General features: G+C 38.2%; 1 protein-coding gene across 2 annotated transcripts in view; it reads right to left on the minus strand.

Moving 5' to 3' along the window:
- Positions 1-710: 710 nt before the first annotated feature.
- RNGTT (RNA guanylyltransferase and 5'-phosphatase) overlaps positions 711-15,776 on the minus strand; it is a 369,800-nt gene continuing 354,734 nt past the window's right edge. For both annotated transcript variants that reach the window (XM_055258453.2, XM_055258464.2), the window contains 2 exons: positions 4,707-4,830; positions 711-3,317 (listed from right to left, as the gene is read on the minus strand). In XM_055258453.2, the coding sequence (XP_055114428.1) occupies positions 3,154-3,317; positions 4,707-4,830 (288 nt within the window). In that variant the 3' untranslated portion in view covers positions 711-3,153. The remainder of the gene's footprint in view (positions 3,318-4,706; positions 4,831-15,776) is intronic.

The following is a 15,776-nucleotide window of genomic DNA, read 5'->3' on the forward strand; positions in this document are numbered from 1 at the left end:
TAAATAATCTAGCCCAGTGTGACAGATGGGATTTGCCACTTTATAGATGGAACAAAATGGCAGGGGTGGATGGGGGTGTGTGTGTGGGAGGATCTAGACAGAACAGAGCCAACAGGAGGCAGAGCCTGGACTTGCGGGAGTCTAGTCCAGAGTTTTCTCCACCACATGTGTCCTCCCACTTGGGAGTATTTGCTTCTTAGCTTCCAAGGTTTTTTTTGGCCAGGAAAAACTATATGCAGAGTTCAAAATGGTGGTATTATTTAAACATTTAAAGATGGCAAATTCCATACTATAAAAATGCAATGCAAAAAAAAATTTGGTAGTTCATGACTTCATCATTTCAGAATATTTATTGCTATTGCTGAGTATTCTAAAAAATTTAAATGCATTAAAAATAATGTAACAGAATATCTACTCATACGGTAGACTGCTAAGATTAGATGAAGAGAAATAATATAAACATCATATAAAGATGTGCTTTCTCCCATTCCTCTCCACTTCAAAAATAAAAGGTTCAAACTACACCCCGCTGTGTCAATCAAATTTCTCAGTTTCTCAGAAAGAAAAATAGAGGCTTTCCAACTCTTTATGCTAATCTCTACAAAGCCAGATGGATTACACTGGGTGTGGCTGACAGCAGTAGGATGTGATGCCAGCAATAGAAGGGACACAAGAGTATCACCAGTAAAACAAAGTAGATACAATTATGCTAATTTAAATCAGTAGTTTTATTACAATACGCACTGACACGCAATTGGAAAAGGAATGTCCTGACATTTTCTGAGCATTTCACGGAAAGCAAATGTAACCATCCACGCAGTAGTCATCCACACCTTTTCCTAACAAAAAGCAAAAGCTTTCACGTGATAACTGAAGAAAGCAAAGTGTTCTTATTCTTGTCTAAAAAACTTCAGTCTCAGAAAATAGTTATTGAAGTGAGCTGAGAGGGAGCACATTTCCTTCACAATGTCCAAAATCCTGCCTCTAGATTATCCCCCAGACCTTCTAAATGACTTTTATAATACTGCAGATGGTATTATGTTCAGGGGCTAAATGGGATCTACTTATAAGGCCAACTACTCTATGTCACTATAATTGAAAGGAGAGAATAAATTAAGAAAATTAAGTCCTGCTAAAATGCGCAAAGACATGAAGAAAATATCTGGGTGTATTAAAAGTGAGATGCTCTTTTCACGTAACTCATTTGAAAGGTTACAATTACCATAAACATTTTAACTCCATTAAAGATCATTGGCAAAAGCTTGCTTTCGTATCTGCAAAAGGGCTCTGCCTTTCCACAGGCTCGGAGGAAAGCAGCACACCGTGGAAGAGTCACTCGTCCTGGGGAAGCAGGCATCAGACTATTTGGAGTTGCATAGGCATTTTTTTTAAATCCATTTTGTAGAAGATACTATGGAACCTTGAGAATTTTCCCTCCTTCAATAGTCGTTGTGGCATCAGTTGTTTTAATCCCTTTAGCGCCCAAATGTGCAAAAGCACTCTAGTAAAAAACGTTACAATGGCGTTTTGGGTAAATTCACTATACATTACATGACTTGGGAACAACGAAGAAAAAAGCCCAAGCTTGACTCAACTATTTCATATAGAAAAGCACTGCCGGAGAAAACTTTGTTTAAAAACATTAAAACTCAGGTGAATATAAATACATTTTTGGTTCCTCTGTGCTATGTCCATATAGAAATCCTGTCAGATATTCAGTCTACCAGGTAATTCAGTTGGATTTCGTGTCTGACTGAATCAGTAGAAGAATATACACTTGCATATACTTACACAGATATGCATATACATATACAATTCAGATCATGAAAATTTGTTTTAAATACATTTACTTAAAACATGTACCTCTAAAAATAAATACATTAGCCTCCATTTAGCTAATTCTCAGAGTTCTTTCACAAACCAATTAGAACAGTTTATCAACAATGGCAGACAATCAATTAGCTGCCCTTTAAATCCATTATCTATCAGTAAACATTTTAAAATTCAGATGTATAACAGAAATAACATCCGCAGAATAGAATGTAGATAGAATTCTCGCTTTGAAAATAAATGTCTTGATTTCCTTGATATTTAGTTCCTACAGATGTCTACACTTTGCCTCTGCATTTATCTAGCAGTGGGAGAGCATTTTCTAGTGACAGCATTCTATTCCATGACATTACCTTCTAATCAAAGAAGTTAGCTGGCATTCCCTTTGCTGTTTTGTTCGAAAGAAGTAACACAACATCGTTTGTATTTGATATCACTCCCATAGATCACAGTGAGTTGTGTGTTTTAATGGAATTTACAATGTGCTGATACCACTGAGGTAAAGCAGAAGTAGCCCTGGCATTTAAGAAAAGAAAAGTCTCCCAGGAGAACAACACATAAAGGACCTGGTGGTGTATGTCCAAGTTCCATGAAGTAACTCAAAACCACTGCCAGAATGGACACACTGGATATCTGATATCATAGTCGAAACAATACAAACAGATGAAAATACTCAAAATACTTCCTTTAGAAACAATGCAATTCACAAAAATGGAGCTTTACTTTTTTCTTTTACATTTCCAAAAAACTTGTTAAAATGATATAAACCAGACCAAGTTGTTTAATATAGTACAACTTAACAACCTTGTCATTTGTTTTTGAATACAGGGATCTCAGACATGTAGGAAATCCATGGTAAATGATAGCAAGAATGTTTAATGCCATTGCCTGAATTTTTTAAAAGGAAAATTTGCTACAGTTGTAACACAACTTCTAAAAAATACTGTTTTATGGGTTCACAGTTTCCAGATTGTTAACCTCATAAATTAAATGTGAAGTTACCCATATATAAACAAGGCCTCTTTTTCATTGATTTCCATCTTGTTTAAACCTTTGGATATTTCAATCTTCAGATTCCACAAGGTAAGGCTGAGTTTATCAGATAAATAAAATGTTTAAGTCCATGATGTATTGCAGCACTGAGGAAATGAATGCATCAAGTATTTACAGGCTGGCTACAATACCTTTCTTTTTTAAAAAAAAATTCAAATACGTATCAACATCAAGCCACAGTCGTTTTTCAATTTCTCTGGCTACAAAAATGGGCAACAGCATTTTTTCCTCATTCCTCTTTCTTCTTAACCCTGAAGTCACAGGCAGGTCTTAGGTTAAAGGGCGTGGTCTTTTGGGAGGTGGTGGTGGCATGAGCTCCGTGTCAGGGTCCAGATGATGCTTTCGCTTCTGTCCTTGAGAAGCTGCAGTACATCTGTCAATGAACTCAAACAGCATCTCCTTGGTGACAGGGTTTGAGATGCTATTGCACACAGCTGTGGACAAAGGGAGAGACATAGGTCTCACGTGAGGGTTAATTAAGGCAGCTGACTCATCACAGGCTTATGAGAAAGGTTTTCATCCCAATATACTCAATACTTCCATTTTACCCATTTGAGTGACGTGCTTCACATTGAACTATCTCCTCCCTACCCTACACCCAAAATATGTGCTTGTCTAATGGCTACTCTTTACTGCAGTATTAATTTTAAACCAAAACTTTAAATATTTGGGCTATAAGCATGTCTTCCCCATGGTTTTCTATCCCTCCCAAACCAGTTTTTATGGGATTTTAATCTAACACAATGCATTGCACCATAGTCTGTATTCAACTAAAACTTCTACAGAAAACGTGCACTATAGTCCTTCAATCTTTCTCTCAGAAAGAAGTCTACTCTACGAAACATAAAACATGGCACCAGCTACCATTCCTATTGAATGGGTGGTTTCATTGTAGCTAGCAGACCATATTATCTTCTCTTATCAAAATTTAGTGCCAGTCCTTTTCATTTTATTTACCTATTTGGTCTTGGAAGAAAAGACATTGGCTTAATCATCCTGACTTTTGAAATTAACTCATCTTGTCTGAACATGGATGCTAGTTCCAATGAGAACTCCTAAATGTACAATAGTAACTTTTAAACTGCAAAGCTGAAACTGGCAATTTCAATATTTTCTCATTAGCTTATCATATCATCATTATCCTCCTCATCAACTGCACATTCTAAAAGTAAAGTTTGATTAACCTGTTATCTTGGTTTTTACCTTTTTTCAACTCCACTAAAAATGCAATCCACAGCAACAACTGCTACTGGTAGTGGTATACCTTATAAACTTCAATTAATTTGTGTTGTTCCCCATGAAAGAAACTTACTATTCTGAATTCCCAAAGCATTCATATTGTACCCAAAGAACACTCTGAAGAATAGCATAGCAGATTTTGTCTTTTTAAATGGTTTTCGTTTACTTTGTTCTCCATTGTTTATAAAGCTATTTTAAGAGCTGGAAATTACATTTTCCCCTGCTAATTTTGTCTTTTACCATCTGGCAAACAATGGTTTTTATAGTTCTGAATAGATCTGAAATTATCATGGTTTCTGTTGTTGTTGTTGTTCAATAAATTCAACTTGTATACAGCTCAGTATCCTGCCCTTTAAACTTCTCTTTTGGGTGCATGGGCACAAGACCACCAGTTTAGAGAGGAGAACCTACAAGCCAACTGGAGCCAAACAGAATACAGACTTGACGTATCTTTCCCATCAAACAAGGATGAAGTCCAAATGACTATGCCCCATTAAGCAAAACAACAAAGGCAGCACACTTTGGGTCTAACATCTTAATTTTTTTTTTAAATATAATAAGCACTGGTAAGTTGTCATACTCACCCATGGCAGTGTTGTAGGCATTAGGAAAACTTTTGTCTGTTCTCTGTCTCATGAAGACCCAGCTGTTGTTCTCAAATTTGCATTCTATAATTTTGTTGTCATACTGTTTCAGCTCTTTTGTCACCTGTTTTAAAAGAGAATTGAGGAAAATATTTAAATAACTTGAAAGGCTTTTTGCTTCTACTATGTGACAGGCACATTAGGAAATGATAAAAATACCTCAGTAACTCTTCATGCAGAGCTGTTTGTCATCTGAAGTATCTAATCAAGCTTAAGGTATGGTGTACACTCCCTTGTACACATGCTAACTTATCTGACATTTTATAAATAATTGTGAAAACGGCTGTCAATATATAGCAATTAAAAGAAGCTAGGCAGAAACCAGCTATGCTGGGCCAAATGCAAATATGTTACCATGGGGACCAATGCCTTCAATATTGTCTGTGTCTCTACGGCTTTCAGAAATTGAGTGTACTGCCTAGGTTTCATCAACTTTCAGAAAGGTCTAACCATCTAAATTCCTATGTTAAAATCTAAGAAATGCCCTGTACTAGTTAAATGAAAAAGTTACATATCAATAGTGAATACTAGGATCAAATTCAGGCAATGTATATCCTAAATATTTTGCTTTCCAAGCAGTGACAATTAAACAACAATCTAATCTTCAGGAAACTTACCCTTTCCATCCCCAAACTAGTACAAATTTACAGATGAAGCTATTTGTGACATTAGTTGATGGGTTTTTTGGTGTCTTCACCTCAGATGACTGAATATGGATACTCTATCAAAGCTAACAAGTATCCATGGTAACTCTGAACCTTTTAAAAGATATTTCACTGAGCTGTGAGAATGGTTTTCATAAATAGGAATCTAAGCTTATCTTTGTAGTTTTCAAATCAAATGCCAGTCATGGTAATATTTTAATTCTGTCCTGATCTTTCACGGCTAACAACTTTTCCTCACAATATGGTAGATTGCAATCATTTAACTTCATTAGCATTATCTGAAACATTCTCATTTTTCTACCCACATATTCACTACCACCTAGGAATATGACGAGAAGTAAGTTTTGAAAAGATGCTTTCAATTCGCAGATTAGGCAGTACATGTCTTCATAAAAACTTTCAAACCATACTCCTTTCCCTTTACATTTGATTGTACCATCTGCATTTTCAACAAATCCAACAGGTGCAATACATTCAGTGGTTTTGGAACTAGACATGCCCAAAAAAGTGATATTACAAGTAGCAAACTTGCTAAATTTATCCTCAAATATTCACTATTTTAGTCTCAATTCTCTTGCCTTGCTTTCTAGGGACCCATTCTTTTATTTTGGAAACACTGTGTATATGCAAGTATTGGACAACTCATTCAGTTAGGTAAACACAGTTTTGCTATACCACATGTTGGGTCTAACAGAAATAAGTTTCTAAACCTTTCGGTGTCTATTTCCTAATTTCTAAAATGGGGAACAAGTTCCTAATTTACTGGGTCACTGAAAGAATAATACCTGAAAGTGCCTGGGACATAGCAGACAATCAGTAAAATTGTTAACCAAATATAAAATTAGGCAATGAAACATTGCTTTTTAAAATCTGCGGTAAAAAAACATTAAATTTTCTATCTTAACCATTTTTAAGTGTACAGTTCAGCAGTGCTAAGTGTATTCACATATTTTCCAACAGATGTCTAGAACTTTTCCATCTTGCAACAATGAAATGCTATACTCCCTAAACACTAATTTCCCCCGTTCCCCTCTGCCTAGACCTTGATAACTGACTTTCTACTTTCTGTTTCTATGATTTTGACTACTTTAGATACTTCATATGAGTATTAACAGAATCACACACTATTTGTCCTTTTATGACTGGCTTGTTTCACTTAGCATAATGTCCTTGAGGTTTATTCATGTTGTAGCATGTGACAGAAATTCTTTCTTTTTAAAGGTAGAATAATATTCCACTGTATGTATACACCACATTTTCTTTAGCCATTCATCTGTCAATGGACACGTGGGCTGCTTCTACCTCTTGGCTATTTTGGATAATGTTGCAATGAACGTGGGTGTGAAAATATCTCTTCGAGATACGGTTTTAAATTATTTTGGATATACACCCAGAGGCAGTATCACTGGATCATAATTTTATTTTTAATCTTTTGAGGACCCCTTTTGTTTTCCATAATGGCTGCATCAATTTACATTCTCACTAACAGTATGCAAGGGTTCCAATGTCACATCCTTAACACTTGTTAGTTTTTGTTTTTTTTTTTTTTTAAATTGATGCCCATTGTTTACTGTGCTGTAATTTAAACTTTTTGTTCTTTCATAGTGGCCATCCTGATGGTGTCAGGTGCTATCTCATTGTGGTTTTGATTTGCATTTCCCTAATGACTGAGAATCTTTCCATGTGCTTATTGGTTCTATACTTTCTTCAGTATACAAGAACCTTTGCCCATTTTTTAATTGGGTTGTTTATTGTTGTTGAGATGTAGGAGTTCCTTCTATATTCTGGACATTAATGTCTTATCAGATGTATGATTTGCAATTATTTTCTCCCATTCTGTAGGCTGCCTTTTCACACTGCTGATTGATTCCTTTGATGTACATAAGTTTTTAACTTTGATGTAGTCCTCTTTGTCTATTTTTTATTTTGTTGCCTATGATTTTGGTGTTGCACACAAGATATCGTTGCCTAATCCAGTGTCTTAAAGATTTGTCCTGGCTGGGCACGGTGGCTCACGCCTGTAATCTCAGCACTTTGGGAGGCTGAGATGGGTGGATCATGAGGTCAGGAGATCGAGACCATCTTGGCTAACACAGTGAAACCCCGTCTCTACTAAAAATACAAAAAGATTAGCCGGGCGTGGTGGTGGGTGCCTATAGTCCCAGCTACTCGGGAGGCTGAGGCAGGAGAATGGCGTGAACCTGGGAGGCGGAGCTTGCAGTGAGCTGAGATGGCGTGAACCTGGGAGGCGGAGCTTGCAGTGAGCTGAGATCGCACCACTGCACTCCAGCCTGGGCGACAGAGGGAGACTCTGTCTCAAAAAAAAAAAAAAAAAAAAAAGATTTCTCCTGTGTTATCTTCTACAAGTTTAATAGTTTAAGGTCTTTATGTTTTGGTCTTTATTTTTGTGTTAATTTTTGTATATGGTGTAAGGTAGGGGTTCAACTTCATTCTTTTGCATGTGGATATTGCTTTCCCAACACTATTAGCTGAAGATATTGATTGTCCCTTCCCATCGTGTAGTATTGGTACCCTTGTGGCAAATCATTTGGCCATATATGCAATGATTCATTTCTGGGCTCTCTATTCTGCTCCATTGGTTTGTATCTTTATCTTTATGCCAGTAATTAAGTATGCCATCTAAATTAGATGCTTTGAAGTATGTTTTGAAATCAGGAATTGTGAGGCCTCCAACTTTGTTCTTTCTCAAGATTGTTTTGGCCTTTTGGGGTCTATTGAGATTCTGTATGAATTTTAAGATAGTTTTTTAATTTCTGCAAAAAATACCATTGGGATTTTGATAGGGACAGAATGCATTTTAGTAGTATAGATATTTTAATAATATTAAGTCTTCCAATCCACAAGCACAAATGTCTTTCTATTTATTTGTACCTTCTTTGATTTCTTTCAGCAAGAAACACTGCTTAATTAAAAAAAAACACCTTACAAGTAAATTTACTAAAGGAACCATGATGACATAGGAAGGTTCACTTTGAAAACAGCTGTCAAGAAAATTTTATCATATGCACTTTACAAGAATGGCTTGCTAGTCAACAATGTGTAGTCTGTACTTTTGCTGACTAGCAATTGTGGTCTTTATCATATAGCTTATCATTCTTGTGTTCTCAGTTTCAGAATTGCTATAAATTATGTGTTACTCGGGGTGGAGCCAAGATGGCCGAATAGGAACAGCTCCGGTCTCCAGCTCCCAGCCCCAGCGACACAGAAGACGGATGATTTCTGCATTTCTGCTTGAGGTACCGGTTTCATCTCACTAGGGAGTGCCTAACAGTGGGTGCAGGACAGTCGGTGAAGCGCACTGTGCGCGAGCCGAAGCAGGGCGAGGCATTGCCTCACTCGGGAAGCGCAAGGGGTCAGGGAGTTCCCTTTCCTAGTCAAAGAAAGGGGAAACAGACGGCACCTGGAATATCGGGTCAGTCCCATCCTAATACTGCGCTTTTCCAACGGGCCTGGAAAACGGCAAACTAGGAGATTGTGTCCCGCACCTGGCTCGGAGGGTCCTATGCCCACGGAGTCTTGCTGATTGCTAGCACAGCAGTCTGAGATCAAGCTGCAAGGAGGCAGCGAGGCTGGGGGAGGGGCGCCCGCCATTGCCCAGGCTTGCTTAGGTAAACAAAGCAGCCAGGAAGCTCGAACTGGGTGGAGCCCACCACAGCTCAAGGAGGCCTGCCTGCCTCTGTAGGCTCCACCTCTGGGGGCAGGGCACAGACAAACAAAAACTCAGCAAGAACCTCCACAGACTTAAATGTCCCTGTCTGACTGACAGCTTTGAAGAGAGTAGCCCAGCACGCAGCTGGAGATCTGAGAACGGACAGACTGCCTCCTAAAGTGGGTCCCTCACCCCTGAGCAGCCTAACTGGGAGGCACCCCCCAGTAGGGACAGACTGACACCTCATTCAGCCGGGTACTCCTCTGAGACAAAACTTTCAGAGGAACTATCAGACAGCTGAATTTGTGGTCTCACGAAAATCCGCTGTTCTGCAGCCACCGCTGCTGACACCCAGCCAAACAGGGTCTGGAGTGGACCTCTAGTAAACTCCAACAGACCTGCAGCTGAGGGTCCTGTCTGGTAGAAGGAAAACTAACAAACAGAAAGGACATCCACACCAAAAACCCATCTGTACATCACCATCATCAAAGACAAAAAGTAGATAAAACCACAAAGATGGGGAAAAAACAGAGCACAAAAACTGGAAACTCTAAAAAACAGAGCACCTCTCCTCCTCCAAAGGAACGCAGTTCCTCACCAGCAACGGAACAAAGCTGGATGGAGGATGGCGTTGACGAGTTGAGAGAAGAAGGCTTCAGACGATCAAACTACTCTGAGCTACGGGAGGAAATTCAAAACAATAGCAAAGAAGTTAAAAACTTTGAAAAAAAATTAGAAGAATGGATAACTAGAATAACCAATGGAGAGAAGGGCTTAAAGGAGATGATGGAGCTGAAAGCCAAGTTTCGAGAACTACGCGAAGATTGCAGAAGCCTCAGTAGCAGATGCGATCAACTGGAAGAAAGGGTATCGCTGATGGAAGATGAAATGAATGAAATGAAGAGAGAAGGGAAGTTTAGAGAAAAAAGAATAAAAAGAAATGAACAAAGCCTCCAACAAATTTGGGACTATGTGAAAAGACCAAACCTACGTCTGATTGGTGTACCTGAAAATGATGGGGAGAATGGAACCAAGTTGGAAAACACTCTGCAAGATATTATCCAGGAGAACTTCCCCAATCTAGCAAAGCAGGCCAGCATTCAGATTCAGGAAATACAGAGAACGCCACAAAGATACTCCTCGGGAAGAGCAACTCCAAGACACATAATTGTCAGATTCACCAAAGTTGAAATGAAGGAAAAAATGTTAAGGGCAGCCAGAGAGAAAGGTCGGGTTACCCACAAAGGGAAGCCCATCAGACTAACAGCTGACCTCTCAGCAGAAACTCTACAAGCCAGAAGAGAGTGGGGGCCGATATTCAACATTCTTAAAGAAAAGAATTTTCAACCCAGAATTTCCTATCCCGCCAAACTAAGCTTCATAAGTGAAGGAGAAATAAAATACTTTACAGACAAGCAAACGCTGAGTGATTTTGTCACCACCAGGCCTGCCCTAAAAGAGCTCCTGAAGGAAGCACTAAACATGGAAAGGATCAACCGGTACCAGCCACTGCAAAAACACGCCAAATTGTAAAGACCATCGAGGCTAGGAAGAAACTATAGCAACTAACGAGCAAAATAACCAACTAACATCATAATGACAGGATCAGATTCACACATAACAATATTAACGTTAAATGTAAATGGGCTAAATGCTCCAATCAAAAGACACAGACTGGCAAACTGGATAAGGAGTCAGGACCCGTCAGTGTGCTGTATTCAGGAAACCCATCTCACGTGCAGAGACACACATAGACTCAAAATAAAGGGATGGAGGAAGATCTATCAAGCAGCTGGAAAACAAAAAAAGGCAGGGGTTGCAACCCTAGTCTCTGATAAAATAGACTTTCAACCAACAAAGATCAAAAGAGACAAAGAAGGCCATTACATAATGGTAAAGGGATCAATTCAACAAGAAGAGCTAACTATCCTAAATATATATGCACCCAACACAGGAGCACCCAGATTCATAAAGCAAGTCCTCAGTGACCTACAAAGGGACTTAAACTCCCACACAATAATAATGGGAGATTTTAACACCCCACTGTCAACATTAGACAGATCAACGAGACGGAAAGTTAACAACAATATCCAGGAATTGAACTCAGCTCTACATAAAGTGGACCTAATAGACATCTACAGAACTCTCCACCCAAAGTCAACAGAATATACATTTTTTTCAGCACCACACCACACCTATTCCAAAATTGACCACATAGTTGGAAGTAAAGCTCTCCTCAGCAAATGTAAAAGAACAGAAATCATAACAAACTGTCTCTCAGACCACAGTGCAATCAAACTAGAACTCAGGATTAAGAAACTCACTCAAAACCGCTCAACTACATGGAAACTGAACAACCTGCTCCTGAATGACTATTGGGTACATAATGAAATGAAGGCAGAAATAAAGATGTTCTTTGAAACCAACGAGAACAAAGACACAACATACCAGAATCTCTGGGACACATTCAAAGCAGTGTGTAGAGGGAAATGTATAGCACTAAATGCCCACAAGAGAAAGCAGGAAAGATCCAAAATTGACACCCTAACATCACAATTAAAAGAACTAGAAAAGCAAGAGCAAACACATTCAAAAGCTAGCAGAAGGCTAGAAATAACTAAAATCAGAGCAGAACTGAAGGAAATAGAGACACAAAAAACCCTTCAAAAAATTAATGAATCCAGGAGCTGGTTTTTTGAAAAGATCAACAAAATTGATGGACCGCTAGCAAGACTAATAAAGAAGAAAAGAGAGAAGAATCAAATAGATGCAATAAAAAACGAAAAAGGGGATATCACCACTGATCCCACAGAAATACAATCTACCATCGGAGAATACTACAAACACCTCTATGCAAATAAACTAGAAAATCTAGAAGAAATGGATAAATTCCTCGACAAATACACTCTCCCAAGACTAAACCAGGAAGAAGTTGAATCTCTGAATAGACCAATAACAGGTTCTGAAATTGTGGCAACAATCAATAGCTTACCAACCAAAAAGAGTCCAGGACCTGACGGATTGACAGCTGAATTCTACCAGAGGTACAAGGAGGAACTGGTACCATTCCTTCTGAAACTATTCCAATCGATAGAAAAAGAGGGAATCCTCCCTAACACATTTTACGAAGCCAGCATCGTCCTGATACCAAAGCCTGGCAGAGACATAACCAAAAAAGAGAATTTCAGACCAATATCCTTGATGAACATTGATGCAAAAATCCTCAATAAAATACTGGCAAACTGAATCCAGCAGCACATCAAAAAGCTTATCCACCATAATCAAGTGGGCTTCATCCCTGGGATGCAAGGCTGGTTCAACATACGCAAATCAATAAATGTAATCCAGCATATAAACAGAACCAAAGACAAAAACCACATGATTATCTCAATAGATGCAGAAAAAGCCTTTGACAAAATTCAACAGCCCTTCATGCTAAAAACTCTCAATAAATTAGGTATTGATGGGACATATCTCAAAATAATAAGAGCTATCTACGACAAACCCACAGCCAATATCATACTGAATGGGCAAAAACTGGAAGCATTCCCTTTGAAAACTGGCACAAGACAGGGATGCCCTCTCTCACTGCTCCTATTCAACATAGTGCTGGAAGTTCTGGCCGGAGCAATCAGGCAAGAGAAGGAAATAAAGGGTATTCAATTAGGAAAAGAGGAAGTCAAATTGTCCCTGTTTGCAGATGACATCATTGTATATCTAGAAAACCCCATTGTCGCAGCCCAAAACCTCCTTAAGCTGATTAGCAACTTCAGCAAAGTCTCAGGATACAAAATTAATGTACAAAAATCACAAGCATTCTTGTACACCAATAACAGACAAACAGAGAGCCAAATCATGAGTGAACTCCCATTCACAATTGCTTCAAAGAGAATAAAATACCTAGGAATCCAACTTACAAGGGATGTGAAGGACCTCTTCAAGGAGAACTACAAACCACTACTCAATGAAATAAAAGAGGATACAAACAAATGGAAGAACATTCCATGCTCATGGGTTGGAAGAATCAATATCGTGAAAATGGCCATACTGCCCAAGGTAATTTATAGATTCAATGCCATCCCCATCAAGCTACCAATGACTTTCTTCACAGAATTGGAAAAAACTACTTTAAAGTTCATATGGAACCAAAAAAGAGCCCGCATCGCCAAGTCAATCCTAAGCCAAAAGAACAAAGCTGGAGGCATCACGCTACCTGACTTTAAACTATACTACAAGGCTACAGTAACCAAAACAGCATGGTACTGGTATCACAACAGAGACATAGATCAATGGAACAGAACAGAGCCCTCAGAAATGATGCCGCATATCTACAACTATCTGATCTTTGACAAACCTGACAAAAACAAGAAATGGGAAAAGGATTCCCTATTTAATAAATGGTGCTGGGAAAACTGGCTAGCCATATGTAGAAAGCTGAAACTGGATCCCTTCCTTACACCTTATACAAAAATTAATTCAAGATGGATTAAAGACTTATATGTTAGACCTGAAACCATTAAAATCCTACAAGAAAACCTAGGCAATACCATTCAGGACATAGGCGTGGGCAAGGACTTCATGTCTAAAACACCAAAAGCAATGGCAACAAAAGCCAAAATTGACAAACAGGATCTAATTAAACTAAAGAGCTTCCGCACAGCAAAAGAAACTACCATCAGAGTGAACAGGCAACCTACAGAAAATTTTTGCAATCTACTCATCTGACAAAGGGCTAATATCCAGAATCTACAATGAACTCAAACAAATCTACAAGAAAAAAACAAACAACCCCATCAAAAAGTGGGCAAACGACATGAACAGACACTTCTCAAAAGAAGACATTTATGCAGCCAAAAAACACATGAAGAAATGCTCCTCATCACTGGCCATCAGAGAAATGCAAATCAAGACCACAATGAGATACCATCTCACACCAGTTAGAATGGCCATCATTAAAAAGTCAGGAAACAACAGGTGCTGGAGAGGATGTGGAGAAATTGGAACACTTTTACACTGTTGGTGGGACTGTAAACTAGTTCAACCATTGTGGAAGTCAGTGTGGCGATTCCTCAGGGATCTCGAACTAGAAATACCATTTGACCCAGCCATCCCATTACTGGGTATATACCCAAAGGACTATAAATCATGCTGCTATAAAGACACATGCACACGTATGTTTATTGCAGCACTATTCACAATAGCAAAGAGTTGGAACCAACCCAAATGTCCAACAACAATAGACTGGATTAAGAAAATGTGGCACATATACACCATGGAATACTATGCAGCCATAAAAAATGATGAGTTCGTGTCCTTTGTAGGGACATGGATGAAACTGGACAACATCATTCTCAGTAAACTATCGCAAGGACAAAAAACCAAACACTGCATGTTCTCACTCATAGGTGGGAATTGAACAATGAGAACTCATGGACACAGGAAGGGGAACATCACACTCTGGGGGGACTGTTGTGGGGTGGGGGGAGGGGGGAGGGACAGCATTAGGAGATACACCTAATGCTAAATGACGAGTTAATGGGTGCAGGAAATCAACATGGCACATGGATACATATGTAACAAACCTGCACATTGTGCACATGTACCCTAAAACCCTAAAGTATAAAAAAAAAAAAAAAAATTATGTGTTACTCAATCTGACTATAAAAATTAAGCAGTACTATTAACTATCTGTGTATCTCTTTGGCCACTAAAAATTTGGTAAACAGAGCTTTCCAGAAAATGCACACACTTGCCACTACTAACCTAAACGTATTTCCATATTTAAGAACAATACATCATTCTTCATTGATCCCACCAGTTATAGTCCCAAGATAGACACACCACAAGTTACTCATTTGGTTAGGTGGTAAAATATATTTAACTAATAAAAATAATATCTCCCACATGTATACAAACTAAAAACAGTTTCCACTAATGGTCAGATCAAAAGAATGACCGGTATACAGGAGAGGAGTTTAATTTTAGATCTAATTTGTTACTATGACAATAATCATCCTCAGTCAATTACATATTATTATTTACTAAAACAGGACCCCATCAGGTCTTCTAATCAACTATTATCCTAGTTTGAGTTAACGAGACCTTGAAAGTAAAAAGAATAAAATATTTATAAAACAAGATTTCACATCTGTACCCCAAATTACATTGAATTGATGAGGTTTTACTGTTTCTGAAAAAAACAGAGCAACACATCGTATATTTTATGTTGAAAAAAATTTGTTGCCTGTATCCATCTGATTGCATACCACACTTTTATACTATTTGAATCTATCAATAATCTGGGGTTAAGAAACTATCAGATGAAACTGGATCTAGTACTTCTGAAGATTTCAAATTAGCAGCTCAAAGAAAAGTTTCACTTATTAATTTTGGCATTCATCTGTAACTCTTGGCTGAGCAATTATTCCTGCGGTGTTCTAATGGGATTTTCTGTATCCTCCATTCCCTCTACATCTATTATCTAGAGTTCTTCTGTAAGAAATATTTGTCCCTTCTCCCCTATTTATTCATTTAATTGCTTATCTGTATTGGTATGGACTCATGGATATTTATTTTATTATTTGGTTCTTAATAAAATACTCATCACTTATTTCACTGCTCAAATTGTTCTAGTTTTGGCCACTGAAATCTCTCAGGTTGGCTTCCATGTCTTTT

This window comes from Symphalangus syndactylus, chromosome 2 (assembly GCF_028878055.3).
Source record: "Symphalangus syndactylus isolate Jambi chromosome 2, NHGRI_mSymSyn1-v2.1_pri, whole genome shotgun sequence".
NCBI lineage: Eukaryota > Metazoa > Chordata > Mammalia > Primates > Hylobatidae > Symphalangus > Symphalangus syndactylus.